The sequence below is a fragment of the Aythya ferina genome (genome assembly GCF_964211825.1).
Source record: "Aythya ferina genome assembly, chromosome: 29".
NCBI classification, from domain to species: Eukaryota; Metazoa; Chordata; class Aves; order Anseriformes; family Anatidae; genus Aythya; species Aythya ferina.
Window position 1 is genome coordinate 189,924 of NC_140326.1, and position 15,110 is coordinate 205,033.

Consider the following 15,110-nt stretch of genomic DNA (forward strand, 5'->3'; position numbering starts at 1 on the left):
CCCCCCCCCCACCTCCCCTCCCGCACCGCCTCGCCCCGCCCCGGAGCCGCCCGGCGGTGACTCGGCAAGTGGCGGCGCTCCGGGCGCCGAGCCGGGCGGGCGGTGGCGGCGGGGACGGGGCCGCGGGCAGAGGCGAGGCCCCGGGGGGCAGCGGTGCGGGGGCTGCGGAGGCGGCGCTCCCGCTCCCGGGACACAAGGGGCCGCTTCCGAGCGTTCGGGAGCTGCGGCTCGGTTCTCCCCGCACGGCGCAGCCCCGCTGAGGCGGGGGCGAGGCTCAGGCGGGGAGCGAGGCTCTGTCACCACGCAGCCGCCCCGTAAAAATGGCGGCGCCCCTCATTTCTCCGTCCCCCCCCCCCCCCCCCGACGCCTGCGGTCCCCCGCGGTCGTCACGGCGGGGCTGGCGGCCCCGCCAACATGGCGGCCGCTCCCTCAGCGCCCCAACATGGCGGCGCGGCGCCTGCGCGCGGCCCCGACGGGGGCTTCCGCTTCCTGAGCGGAGCGGGACGGGACGGGACAGGGCGGCGGGGCCCGGCCGGCGGCCCCGCGGCGCGGCCAGCCGCTTTCCTGTCTTCTAGGTGGGCGCCGAGATGTCGCTCTCGCTGAAAATGTTGCCCTGCAAGAAGAGGAGAGCGGTGGTCGCGGGGCTGCAGAGCCCGCGGGAGCGGGGCGGCGCCGGGGAGGACGGGGAGCCGCCCGGAGGCGTCTCGGTGGCGGGCGCCGTCGACGGCAGCTCCCCCGTGAAACCGGCGGCGGGCAGGGCCGCCGGGCCGCCCCCGGGCTGGAGGGGACCCGGGGAGGCTTTCCTTAAGGGCGGAAAGAGGCTCCCCGCGAAGGTGGCCCCGGCTTCCAGTCAGGAAAGCGCCGACGGCCGCCCCGGCGCGCAGGATTCGTGCTCTGCCGCTGAGCTCGCCGAAGACGTTAAAAACCTGGAAGGGGGCAGAGAAGGTAAATGCGTGCGCTGGGATCCCGCCGGTGCTGCCCGGTGTGAACACGCGAGGCGAGAGGCTCGTGCTGCCGGGGGGCTGCCAGGAGCTCCCCCGGGAGAGGGGGCGCTGAGGGAATCTCTGCGGCCTCCTCGCCGTGAGGGTGAGCCGCGGGAGGGGTTTGTAACCTCTGCTCTTTGCTTTTGTTCTCCTTTTTTTTTTTTTTTTTTTTTTTTTTTTTTAATTGGTTCTTAAGTGGTACAGGTTAGAAGGCATTCCAATTTAAAATGTTTCTTTTTTTTTTTTTTTTTTTACTTTTTCCTCCCTGAAATATTAGGAAACAAATGGAGAACTTAAGCAGCACTACCAAACACTGCACACTTTTGAAGTAGCTTCTTTCAGATTTCTCAAGTATCCAATTTTACAGTCTTTACGCGCATTTTCCTGGTCTAATCTTTGTGTTTAATCTTCTGTGGACCTTGTGTAGTGATCAATCCTAATAATAACTGTCATAAAAAAAAAATCTGTTGTGCAGGGTATTTGACTTTCAGCTGGTCTTTACACAAGTCTTTGTAAATTCGAGCTTTGATCTGAAAGAATTGTTTGGCATTTAGTTTTTCAAAAGAAGTGATTTGCTACTGAGGTGTAAAGACTTTTAAAAGTACAAGCTGCTTCCTCTAAAAGTCCCGGTTTTTATTTTTTATTTTTTTTTATCCACCCTTGTTTTCATTCTCAGAAGATTTAGTCTAGAGTGGCACTTGTGTGGGACTCTACTCTGACCCCTTAGGAGAGCCATTGAAGTAGGACCTGTGTTTACAAAGTTACAAGTTTGCTGTGGAAAGAGATGATTTGGAAGTTGGTGTAAAAAAGGCTGCGTTAAACCTTGCTTGCTCAGAGGTTTACCTGGTGAAACTGTGATGTGTGACCTTGTGTAAGAGGTGAGGTGGTCATGATCAAAATGATGCTCACTTTGTAGCTCAGATTTTCTTTGTCTGTTGACAGAAGTGGTGGTCCTGTCTTCCCAAACTGCATGTTGTATTCATCTTTTTCTTTTCCTGGCATACATCTTTGTCTCTGAATTCAATGAAATTGGAAAATTGATTTAGCAAAGAAAAGAAAAGGGGGGGGGGTGTTTTTTCCTCTCTGTATGGTTCAACCCCTTGATCTTATTTAGTGTGTGACTACACAAATAGCTGTGCAGGCACAAAGCAGGAAATGCTGTGGGATGGGAGAGCTGGTTTTATTAGAAGACACATTGTTTTCATCCTGACTGAAGGTTTTCAAGAAACCTCAGGTTTCAGCTACATTTTATATTAATTGTAAATGCATCAAACTACAGGCTGCAGCAAAAAAGGACAGTGCTTCCTTATTTGCTTGTGAGAAGTGTTGTCTCTGCTTCTTGTGCTGCTGTGATTTAGCTTGCTGATTTGACTGAAAGCTGATTTTGTGCTGGCATAGTGGTCAGTTTACAGTTGCTATCCCGGCCTACTTAACTTCCAGAACCGTGCGGAATGGGAGTGGGAAGGAATGTCGTTGGACCTCTCAGCAGCAGTACAGTCTGAAATTAGCCCAGGGTAACAACAAAAGTGCATGCTAAGGTTGCAGTCAACAAGGCTGTTCTGACTGGGTGAAGGAGTGCTTGCCCCTAGCTGTTAACTTGTGTTGTTGCAGCCCTGTTTATTCAACAGGGAAAGCAACCACACTTCAAAGAAATCACTATTTTTTGGTGGTTAGATCATTTGACAGGGATGGTTTTGAGCACAGCTGTGCAAAACTGATAATGCAGGTAGCGAGACTGAAATAGCTGGAGGTGAGCATTGCTTCACCTGGATTTGTTTCTGGAGGACAGTAACGTGGGACTGCTGTTGTTGAAGTGTTCAGTGTACCTGGATCTCTTTCACAAACTGGGTGAGGGAGCATGACTTGTGCAGTTGGTTTAACAGATGTAAGGATGAATTTTTTGTAGTAGCAGCCTTTTAACTTTGCTTATTTGTGTCCGTATGGCGTATCTGACTACAGCCTCCTGTATACTGTTTACAGGGAAAACTCCTAAGCTGTATACAGAGGTGGCAGTAAATTTGCAGAGAGATCCATATCTGCCTGACAACCAGTCTGCAGCGCAGGAGTCTCCAGCGAGAAGTTCTTCACAGCTGGCTGTTAGAAGTCCTACCATGATGAAGCCATTGAAGAACACCAGAACTGGTGAGTGTCCCCAGCAGGCTGGTGAGGAAAATGAGAGTTTGGGGCTGTTTGTTCCATTGGGTTAGCTTTGTGCAAGGAGCAGACATCTGACGTGGTATGGTAGACAAGGAACATGGGATGTATATGTGTGCCACGTTGGGGAGTGTTCAAATGCAATGTGTTCTGAAGCTTTTATCTTGTGTTCTGAAATTTCACTTTCATTATGTGTTCTGAATTCACAAAACCACTAGTATTCAAGTGAAACTTGCTGGAGTTGATCTCCGCGTTTTTCAGTTACTAAAAAGTCTGTTTTCCTTCAGAGAAAGTTCTGACTGCTTTCATTTCCCTGAATCAGCAAAACAGCACTGCTTGGGAAACATTTTAAGTCTTGCTGCGTTGGGCCTGTAGTTTTGCTGCTGTTTTAATCTTGACCACATACTTAAAACAGCTCCTTCTGGAAAAGTGTAGAAGGGGTGCTGAGACTACTCTTTAAAATCAGTCAGTAGAGGTATCAGATATGTAACCTTTGTTTGCTTGACTAGTGTGACTTGCTCAGGTCCTACAGAACTTGAATTCTTTGTTCAAAACCACTGCTTCTAGCTCTTATGGCCTTTTCTATTTGGAAGATTTCATTATCGGCTGTTGGCAAGCTGTTGTCACTTTAGAATCTACATAATTCTATTTTTTTAATTAAAAAAAAAAACTCATGCTGTTTGAATGTGCTGGATGTGAATTATCTGAGTTTTTAGATTTTTAATTTTCATTGTTAATTTTCAGAGGAGCAAGATGGAGAAGATATTGAGAGAAGAAAGAGGAGGAGGAAAGCAAACAAACGGAAGAGGGAAGGGAAAAGTCAAGAAGAGGAGGGCTCTCTGTCTTGCGACATCAAACTGGATGATACCCTTGATCGCACCTTAGAAGACGGTGCTAAGCAGCATAACCTGACAGTTGTCAATGTGCGAAACATCCTACATGTGAGTGCGTTTAATACAGCAAACATACAAGTTATGTACGTACGAGTTACCTGGCTTTATTAGTGGGTCCCTGACTTCCACTTTGTGACAGATGGGTCTGTTTTACTGTACCCTGATAGCAGTAGTATGAGTGAACTGAATTCACTGACGTGATTAACTAAAATTAATGCTTCTGGTTCCAGGTTTATGTATATGTCAGTTGCGTATCTTTCAGTTTGTCCTATGAGCAGTTTCTGGAGAGAAATGCTATTTGTTTTCCCCAGGATCAAAAATTGTGCATTTCTTTTCTCCATCTAGTACTGTTCTAGTCCAGGTGATGTCAAATATTTTCATGTTTTGCAATCCATGTGGAAAACAAACTGGAGACTGACATGACCCTTCTTTCAGGCAGATTCACCAGCTGTTTTTGTGTGAGTGCCATAAGTTAATGTCTTTCTTTGTCATGTGGCCTGTAAACATCTCACAGGTGCCTACCTTCCCTGGAACCTCGTGGTGGCATTCTGAAAATGTAGTCACTGATACTAGGTCTCCTAGGCCTTCACATATATATATTTTTTTCTTTTCAAATATATCCAGTGTTCTCTGAAATGATACAGCACAATGTTTCAAAGAGTAGATCATTAGATACTTTCCCTGGAGAGTTAGACCCTTACTGTTTTGCAAGCCCATGGGACCTTAAGGATTTAAGTTTTCTGTTGCAACTATGTGTCTTACATGGAGGGGACCAACACACTGTAAAATTGTAAATTGGCTGTGTGACAGGAGGGAAGGGAAGCCAGTGTGGACTTTTATTTACACCATTTTCTTTCCTTTGGCTTTCAATTTTCTCCTTGGAGCGTTCACAGAAAATGCAGTGCAAATGTTTGTATCACTGCTGTGCTCACTTTATATTTTCTTGTCATATCACTGAATAGTCTTTTTCACAGCATAATTGCAACATTTATTGTACATTCACTATTTCTCCATCATGGTTCTGACTGTTTTATTTCAACGTTAAGTCTGCTTCTTTTTAACTAACAGAATGCAAGGGAGACTTTTTCATTTTGTGTGTTTCCTGCAGGAAGTGATCACAAATGAGCATGTGGTTGCCATGATGAAAGCAGCCATCAGTGAGACAGAAGATATACCTTTATTTGTAAGTAAAAAACTTATTTTTTCCACAGTTTTTGTCTATTCATATGATGATTCCTTTACCAGTCTACCTTCTTGGTCTGTGTCATGATGTAGTAGGAGGAGAATAGGTAGTATAATTTACACTTCACAACCAGATTTGGCACCTGCATCAAGTGAGTCATGTCTGAGTGTAAATCATGAAACAGAATTATCAGGGATTATTTTTCATGTTACTGATGATGTCTTAAAGGTAATGAATTCAAAAATGAGAAAAAGCTTCTAGTAAACAGTTGCTGTGGAAAAGGTTACAGTTAAGAAAAATAGCTGAGCAGGTTGTGGTTTTCTGTTTCAAACTCTCAGGAACCCAAAATGACTCGTTCCAAACTGAAGGAAGTTGTGGAGAAAGGAGTGGTAAGTAGCTCATCTGCTTTCGTTATTGCACCCTTCCCCTACCCTAATGGCTTTGGTTTTTGGGGCTTCTTTTAGAAATATCATGGATGCTTTTCATATTCTTAAAATGAAAAGGTGAATTCTGTGCATGTATTTTTTGATACAACAATGTAAAAAATAATCATTTTAGATGAGCAGAACAGAACCAGGACAGAGTTAGAAAATGCAGTGAATTAACAGTATCCGTTATACTAAAGTTACTGCCTGTAGAGATCCCATGGGTGGTTTAGAAAACATTTGTTCAAAGTCTGTTATGTAGCTACTTTGGAGAATAAGATCTCAAGCTCAAGTACTTATTTGATAAAATTGGTTATCTAAGCCATGCAAAAGCATGCTTTTCGTAGAGTTAAAAATGTTTTGTCTATCTTTAGGTGATTCCAACATGGAATATTTCTCCAATTAAGAAGGCAAATGAGGTAAAGGTAAGTGAGCTACTGCTGGGAAATTGGAGTCCATGCTAGAGACGCCCTACTTAGCAGTAAATCTTAATGGTGGACTGGAACAGACTTGCCTCTAGCATGTTGGGAGTATCAGCGACCAGCATTGTGAACGGGTTATGCAGGGAAGGACAAGGCAGCTAAAGTAGAAGTGTGCAGAGAACCCAAAAGAGCTGCCTGCAGGGGAACTGCAGAACACGAAGGAATGATGGCATGCCAGAGGAAGGGGTCTCTTCTTCTACTTGATCCAGCTCCCTGTTTTGGTACTGCAGCAGCCTCTACCTGGATGAAATGCCTGATAACGAATGCTGCTGCCCAGGTCTCATGCTGTGAGTTGCTCCTCCCTGAGATTGTTACACATATTTTAGGACTACCAGGAAATGTGGCTTGGATCTCAATTTTTGGCATAAGACCTGCCTCTCCAAAAGACTTATAATTTAGAAGTAGAGGGGATTCAGCAGCAGAGCAGGAATGAATGGCCATTCAAGTAGAAGAAACACATCCTTGAGAAAGTGTCTGCTTATGTAATGTTTCCATTGTATAAATAATAAATCATTTGTTCTCATACCTTTTCATACCACTTAACTTGCTTTACCAATTTTACTTTAGTAATATATTTGGTTTCTTCTGCCTCTTTCTGTAGTCTCCTTCCTTTGTGAGCTTCATTTTTATTTCCTCAGCTGTTGTATATATTTGATCAGATAGTGTACCATTAGAGTGCAATGCTTTATCTTGCCAATAAAAAGTTGTCACCTTTCTTCTGTTCTGTTGCAGCCTCCTCAGTTTGTGGACATTCCTCTTGAGGAAGACGACTCATCTGATGAGGAATACCAGCCTGATGATGAGGATGAAGATGAGACTGCAGAAGAGGTAAATGTAACTTGTACAAAGATCTGTTCAGCATGGAGCTTGCATGTTTAAGGCCACAGGATGCTCTATTTTAACACACGAATGATTGTAAATCACCCCAGAGTTTCTTGTAATCTTTCTTCAATGCTGTATTATTTGGGTAAAGAAGCGTCTTTGGAATATTAGTTGAAGCAGGTCTTGATTGAAGCATGATTGGTTGTGTTCTGTATCTCTTACACTATAGAGTTTACTGGAAAGTGATGTAGAGAGCACTGCTTCTTCTCCTCGGGGAGCAAAACGATCTAGGACAAGGCGATCATCTGATGAAGAGGGAGGGACACTCTGTGAGGTAAGCTTGCAAGAGTTTTTGTTTCTAAAGAAAAAAATCTTCAGTCATTATTCCTTAATCATTAATAAGAAAGCAAAAATATATACTGTTGTTTTAAGTTGTAGTAGCATTACAGGTGCTCTGTAGATTTGGGGTCCCACTGCAATGGTTCCTGCGTAAGCAGTTAAGTTCATCCATTGCAGAAAAAGCTTAGTCAAAAATAAATGCAAATCTGTAAAAAAAGCACTACCAATGGAAACAATCTGCTTCTTTTTCAGATAATGTTTATTTTTCTGATTATTTTTGAGGGAGAAATGCTTTCTGTGCTTGGCTCAGGAGGGCATGGTGATATTCATAAAAGCATGAAAGTATTTGTAGTGATGTATGCACTATCAGATCAGTGGAAAGAGTATGCAGTATGATAGGAGCTGACAGGGAGTGAGTATCACCAGACAAGAATCAGAAAGCAACTGTGAGAACTGACCGTTGGCATTGGAATCAGAGAAATAATAATAACGTACTGATATTTCCAAGTTAACTCACTGTGGGACTGTTTTGGGAAAGGGTGGGTGTGTGCCACAAATACTGGCATAACTAGAGATGATAAATCTGAATGCTGAAACTTTCCAGCATTTGACCATTTCCAAATGTCTCCTTTCCTGAAAGCTCATTAAGTAGTGAATTTGTATTTTCTGAAAATCAAAGTGAGTGTAATACAGGCCATCCGTTTCCTTCTGTGAAGCATTTCTTTCATTTCTATTTTGCTAGCCTGTGGTTAAACTGAAAAAAAAAAATTACGACTTATTCTGTCCTTGAAAATCTGCTGTAAATAAAACTTTAAAACACAAAGGCCTTTCTAATTAGGTGGAGAAGGTTACTGCACCTGTTGTTAGACATATTAGTGCTGAAGTAGTTCCCATGGGACCTCCACCACCTCCTAAACCAAAGCAAACCAAAGACAGCACATTCATGGAGAAGCTGCATGCAGTGGATGAAGAACTGGCTTCAAGCCCAGTATGCATGGATTCCTACCAGGTACTGTGTTTTGGGATGCTACAGTGGTATTTCTTCAGTTTGAGTTAAAATTTCATTCTGCTCTCCTTTTGTAAATTTAAACAAGATGAATCTGTTTAGTGGGTAGCACGCAAGCTCTGTGAGAATAGAGGTAGCTGTTAGTACAGGGCTATCAGTGACACATACTTTTAATTTCTTGTATCATAACTACACTTTATGCTCATAGGCTTCTCAGTTACATTGTTTTTACTATTAACTGTAATTCTATGGCATTTACATAAGTAAGGAAAATACCTTTCTTTTGAAAAAGAAATGGTCACTTTGGTTGTATTTTGCAGGCAGGTACGCTGTGAACATGCAAAGAAGCTTGGTTGCCAAGGCAACCACTATTTCATATTGATAATGAGAAAAATATTACTGATCCGTTCTACTCCACAAGGGTGAGGAGTTGTAAAGCAAGAGTCCTGCACTGTAGCTTCAGGTTAATTACAGATAGTGAAAACTGGGCAACAGAGTAAAATATACATGAAGGGGGCAAATATTGCAAGGGGGGCGATAAAAGTTTAGCACAAAATAAGTGAACAATAATATATTCGTAAAGAATAATAATTTAATAGCAAGAATAATGAAAGGTTGGATTTTCTGGAATACCAAAATAAACAATTCTTTGTGGCAAGAATCTAATTTTTGATAGTGGATTCTTCTTGCTCTGATGAAAATCCTACTGCCAAAGAAGCTGTGAGGAAAGCAGAGAAACTCTAATTCCATTCTGCTTTTCCTTCATGTTTCAGTCTCTGGAAGACAGCCTCATTGCCTTCAGAACCCGATCAAAGAGACCGCTGAAGGATGTTCCTCTTGGTCAACTGGAGGCTGAGCTCCGAGCCCCAGATATCACGCCTGATATGTATGATCCCAATACTGCAGATGATGAAGAATGGAAAAGGTGGCTTGGAGGGCTCATGAATGATGATGTGGAGAACGAAGGTACGTACAACACATTGTTGCTTATTGGAACAGAGGGATCCTGGAGGTTTTTCCTCCTGTTCTTGGCTACTTTCTCTTCCCATTGCTCGTGATATTCTTGGCTGGATCCATTATCTTGTTTAGCAATATGCATGTGTTTTGCACACAGTCAGTTTTCCTCATCTTCTGTATAGACATTTGTGAGACACCTGAAGTTAAAAACCCTCACTTTAAATAATAATTAGCGAGCACATGCAGTAACTGGCAAACATAAATGAAAGCTATGTTGTTCAATTCTTAATGAATCATGCTGTGTCATGAAGCTGGCAGCATAGGTACGCCTGAATCTGAACATACCATGCTCCTTTGCAGGGACATGAACTGTTATGTTAGAAAAAAAAAAAATAATAATAATTTGTTCTTGAAGAGAGAAAACAGTTTTGGGCTTGACTTCCTTTTGTTCTGGATTTACAGGTTACATAGAGTTGTACAACTGACTGTGAAACAAAAATTGGAATACTCTTCCAGTGTATTGTAATATTTCATTCTTTCTAATTTTAGCTGAAACTTGGGTCATACAGAACAAATCTAACTTCTATAAATGGGAATGACTAAAAATAAAGGTGGTTAGTAGCTTAGTTTGAAAAGAGGATGGAGTTGATATTGCTTTCTTAAAAATAAACAGTTAATTTCAAGCAGTAATCCTAGCCATCTTTGTGTAAGATCAGGCAATAAACTAAGTGCTTCTCTTCCTGGCTACTGTTTAGTCTTGGGGCAGGGTAATGACGTTTCAAAACATGCTTCCTATTAGATGAATTAGATGATGATGATGACCCTGAGTACAACTTCCTGGAAGATCTGGATGAACCAGATACAGAAGACTTCAGAAATGATCGTGCGGTGAGAATTACCAGTAAGTCCGCTGGGAATCCCACTTCCTTTCTCAGTAGGATTAGTAATTTATTTTCAAAAGTGTTTTGTTGTAAAGGCTTTGCAGTGTAGGCTAAGTAAAAACAAAAAATAAAATAAAATAATAAATAAATAAACACACTTTGCAGACTGAACACCTTTTCCATGCAGAACTGGCTTTCTGTGAATACGTGAAAGGATTTAGCCAGAGCTGCTGTGCTATCAGATGTATTTTACTGTATAGCACAGAATGAAGAATATTTTATAGATAGTGCAGTCTTTCATAAAGCTACAGCCAAATTGGAAAGTGAATGCCTGCCTTATGTTTTGAGTGTAATGAAATTTTCTTCACGTCATTGCAATCTTTGAGTTACAGTTTAAAGAGCGTATCATTTATTATGTTCTCAATAAAACATATTTGTTTTAGGTCTTACTGCAGATTAACTTCGTTTTAAAATATATTTTTTTTCCAATTTATTTTTTCCAAAGTGTTTGTGATTAAAAACAGTCTCAACAGAATTTTTTGGGGCCCAGCAATAAAAAGGGGTATAATATAATGTAAGCCAGCAGTGTGTCCTTGCTGCAAAGAAAGCTAATGGTATCTTGGGCTGCCTTAGGAGGAGTGTTGCCAGTAGGTTGAGGGAGATGATCCTTTCCCTCTACTTAGCACTGGTGAGGCCACATTGAGAGTACAAGTTCCAGTTCTGGGCTCCCCATTACAAGAAAGACATGGATGTAGCAGGGAGAGTCCAACAAAGATGATTAAGGGTTCTAGAGCATCTCAGATATTGGAAGGGCTGAGAGCTGGAGCTGTTCAGTCTAGAGGAGGATCAAGGGGGATCTCACCAATGTCTATAAATACCTGAAGGGAAGGTGCAGAGCAGGCTTTCTTGAGTGGTGCCCAACAACAGGACAAGAAGCAATGGGCACAAAGTGAAGAGCAGGAGGTTCTGTCTGATCATTGGGAAATACTTTTACACTGTGCAGGTTACTCTGCCAGGGCTCAGTCTGCCCAGAGAGGCTGTGGCATCTCCGTCCTTGGAGACTTTTCAGAAGCAGCCTGGATGTTGCAAGTGGATGTGGGTGACTCTGGTTGAAGAAGGCAGTTGGACCAGATGGAGCCAGAGGTCTCTTCCAACCACAACCATTCTGTATATATCAGAGGCTGTTCCTTCTCGGACCTCTGTTTACAAGAGGAGGGTTACTCTTTGCAAGAGAGATTCCTTAAATGGCTTGAGATTATGACAGGATTGATGAGTGTTTCTTGCAAGAGGAATCTTCATTTTTCTTTTTAATTTTACTTGCAGAAAAGGAAGTGAATGAACTGATGGAGGAGCTGTTTGAGACAGTAAGTGATAAATTGGGTGTAACACTGAAGAGTAATAGATCTTTCTCAGATCTGGCATGAAACCACTAAAGCCGTAAGGGGGACCTTTGTAAATGTTCAGTGCTGAATATGTGCAAAAGACTCTACCATAAAAGTGTAATTTGGGGTGGAACTTACGTAGGAACTTCCATAAATTACTGTAGAGATGAATGTATGTGCTAAGAGGATCATCATGAGCTTTAACTAAAGACACTTTGTAGTAAATGTACTTGTTGAGCTTTCTTTTTTTCTGACTACATTTTTCTACTACACGTGTTGTCAGTTTCAGGATGAGATGGGTTTCTCAAACATGGAAGATGAAGGTCCAGAAGATGAAGATAATGTTACAGAGTCACGGCCAAATTTTAATACACCACAGGCACTTAGGTAGGATCATTTGATAGTTGTCATAAAACTAAATATTAATAATTCTTTTATGGTAAAAAGCCTTTGGTCACCTGCAGGTACTATGCCATCCCCTAAGGAGATAATGCCTTTTGAGAAAAAGCTGCTGCTTTAAAGGGTATCATCTGTTTTATCTGAAGGCCTTCCATATATAACCCCTGTATTACACAGATTCTTCTGGGAAAATGGCTTGGCAAGCTTTTAAGACACTTGCCTCAGCTGTTAAACAATAAAACAACAGTTATCAGAGCAGTATAATACCTGATTGACAATGGCACAATAATTCAAAATGATAGATAGAGACACTGGATACTGGGGTGTTGCTGCGTATGTTGTTTGTGTATGTGATCAAAGCTGTGCATGTTCTGTGCAGAGAACATCCCAAGCTCAATAGGTACTCTAGCTCTCTAATTCTTGTGCTTTACAGTGTGGTGGTGGGTGTAGTGTTCTGAACTCCTTTCAAAGAGGTAATAGCTTTCTTGCATTTTTTTTTTGTTGTTGTTGGGGGGGAGGGTTGATTGATAAAGTTCATTTACTGCCCTTACGTTTTTTTGATTATAAGAGACTCCTGAGGAACTAGCTTGAACAAGTGGATCATCTCGTCTTTTAAGCAAATAACTTGTATATATTAGTAGCATTTCCAAAGGAAGAGAACTACATACAATTGCTGAGGCCTAGGCCTGAAACAACTATAAAATTCAGCAATTAACTTCTGATGATTTTTGATATGGGTTATACTTGATGTAGCACCTCAGAGAGAAAAGACTTTAAAGCATTACTTTCTAGGTAATAATACAAGCCTATGTAAGAAATTACAGAAATTGTCTAAAGGTGAACTATGATAAGAATGGTGTCTCCTTATTTATGGGGCAGATCACTTCAAGATCAAGGTGTATCTGTTTGGGAAAGGAGCTAAAATGACGGCTGGAATTTCTTGATACTCTCTCTGGATGAGCAGTACCAGAGGAGAGCGCAGCGAATCTTAAACCAGCTACAGACTAAAAGCAGGGAAACTTCATGCTCTGCTCTCTCTTACAATCTGTGTGCACTTGTTTTTGGTGATGGCTAGTTTATTCTTCCTTCGGCATGCTGTTCCTCTGAATTTTTTCTTCCCCAGTTTTATCTGTGTACAGGACTCTTTAAGTATGTTCTGTGGCAAAACACCTGTTTCCTGAGTTTATTGTTTTTATGATATCTTACATTAGATGCATCTTGGAACAACTTCATTTATAATCAACTTTAGGCCTGTTACAAAAGTAAAGCTGGTAACTAACAAATCAGAATATTAACTGAATAACAAAACAAAATAAAATATGTATTTCAATTACACCGTAAGACCAGGGAGGCTGCATGAAGTTAGTTTAGAAAAGAACAGAAATCCATACGTACCCTTTTCTGCTACAGGCGTAGCTTTTACTATCGTGTCATCAGATGTCCAGTGGAATAGTCTGCATAAAGCTAGGCAAAACCTTTTAAAAAAAAAAAAAAAAAAAAAAAAAGGCGAAAAATGAAGGAAGAAGAAAAAGTAATAGCATTTGAGTCAGCACATGATGTTTTTGGAGATAATTATGGTAACATGCCACCCATAACACCTTGGGTTTGGACCTTGCCTGATGCTATAATTTAAATAGGGTCGGGTTTATTGTATTATAGACTATGTTAGCTCCTGGCTGCTCTGGAGTGTGCCTTAGCACTTGACTACAACAAACATGGAGCACTACTGAGAACAGTGAACAAGAGCGTTAGCTGTGCTTGGAATAGAGGTTAAGTGGAATAGTTTTGACATTGCATCCCAAAACTAAAACAGTGTTACAGGGATGTACAGTTTAAGAACTACTCTGTCCGTACTACGCTTTGACAGAATATTTCAACTTGGAAAAAAAAAAAAAAAAAAAAGGTAAAATATTCTAATGGAATAGGATTGGTGATTAGGTCCTATGCTTTTTATATTTTGGTCTGCCTGGTCTCAAACAGATTTGAAGAGCCTCTGGCCAATTTGCTGAATGAACAACACCGGACAGTGAAGGAACAACTTGAGCAGTTGAGAATGAAAAAGTCTTCTATCAAGCCACCACAGGAGATAGAGAAATCAAAACCTCACAATGAGAAGCCTCTCCAAAGCCTTGTTCTCGACTGTACGCAAAGAAAAAGGCTCCAGCAGCAAATGCAGCAGGTAATAAAATATTATCAATATTATATTCAGGCTATGGAATATTTGCTGTATGCTGCTGCAGCATGGGAAAGGGGGAAGCCAGTGGTACAGCAAGCACTCTGGCTTGCTGTTTAATTTTAGAAATTAATTGAAAAAGCTACAACTAACTATTGTTAATCAATACAGTGTCATGTCATGGTGTGTAGCAGCAAGGAAAGGACAAATCTCTCAAACACAAGCTAAAGAAAAAGATCTTGGGTTATACATGTAAGGCAAATGACCTTTTTAATGACCTTTTTTTTTCAGCAGCAAAGCAAGGTGTATGTTGTTTGAACACATATGTAGGGATTGCTGAAGTCATTCGTTTTGAAGAAACACTTAAGAAACACTTGAGTATTTTATTAGAAAAAAAATCCTTTCTGTATTGCTCATTATGGTGTGAATTTTTTTTATAAAAGCTAGGAATGTGTCCTAAGACTTAAACAGGTGATGTGTTCCAACTCTGTGGAATAGAAACTATATTATAAGAAGTAGTTTTTATGCTGCCTGTTTGTAGTCAAGTTTCCCCTCAGTTCTCTATTGTTGGAAGGATTTCTTCTGAAGTCAGACGGATTTATTTTTTTTTGTGATGCTTAGGAGATGTTTCTTGAAACTTTATACTTAAGCTTTCCAGTTTCTCATGTTACTGATACGCTGACAATCCCTATCTGATTTTATTCTTCAAGCATGTTCAGCTTCTGACTCAAATCCATCTCCTTGCAAGTTCCAACCCTGCTTTAAGTTCAGAGGCCAGTACCACTAGGATGTTTTTGGTAAGGATATGTCTTTAAAAAGAGCTAAACAAGCTTTAATGATCTCTGGTCACTGGTGATATTTAGAGAGCTTAATTTGTTTAACTTATCCCGTGCAATTGAGAGAGACTACCACTAACGAAGACAATGATGTTAGCCTCCTGTTAGCATGCTCAATACTTGAAGAAATAAATCACATTTAATAACAGTACTTTGAAGTGGCATATCTTTTTAGTTTTCTACTGTTTGCTTGGA

At 41.4% G+C, this 15,110-nt stretch overlaps 1 protein-coding gene across 2 annotated transcripts in view; it reads left to right on the forward strand.

Moving 5' to 3' along the window:
- Nucleotides 1-486: 486 nt before the first annotated feature.
- LOC311424855 (GON-4-like protein) overlaps nt 487-15,110 on the forward strand; it is a 30,557-nt gene continuing 15,933 nt past the window's right edge. The window contains exons 1-15 of one of the 2 annotated variants that reach the window (XM_084500297.1): nt 487-945; nt 2,964-3,125; nt 3,882-4,078; nt 5,139-5,213; nt 5,552-5,602; nt 6,013-6,063; nt 6,853-6,948; nt 7,172-7,276; nt 8,120-8,290; nt 9,061-9,253; nt 10,044-10,145; nt 11,449-11,489; nt 11,791-11,894; nt 13,887-14,085; nt 14,790-14,876. In XM_084500297.1, the coding sequence (XP_084356423.1) occupies nt 588-945; nt 2,964-3,125; nt 3,882-4,078; nt 5,139-5,213; nt 5,552-5,602; nt 6,013-6,063; nt 6,853-6,948; nt 7,172-7,276; nt 8,120-8,290; nt 9,061-9,253; nt 10,044-10,145; nt 11,449-11,489; nt 11,791-11,894; nt 13,887-14,085; nt 14,790-14,876 (1,992 nt within the window). In that variant the 5' untranslated portion in view covers nt 487-587. The remainder of the gene's footprint in view (nt 946-2,963; nt 3,126-3,881; nt 4,079-5,138; nt 5,214-5,551; nt 5,603-6,012; nt 6,064-6,852; nt 6,949-7,171; nt 7,277-8,119; nt 8,291-9,060; nt 9,254-10,043; nt 10,146-11,448; nt 11,490-11,790; nt 11,895-13,886; nt 14,086-14,789; nt 14,877-15,110) is intronic. The other variant, XM_084500296.1, reaches the window with a different exon arrangement.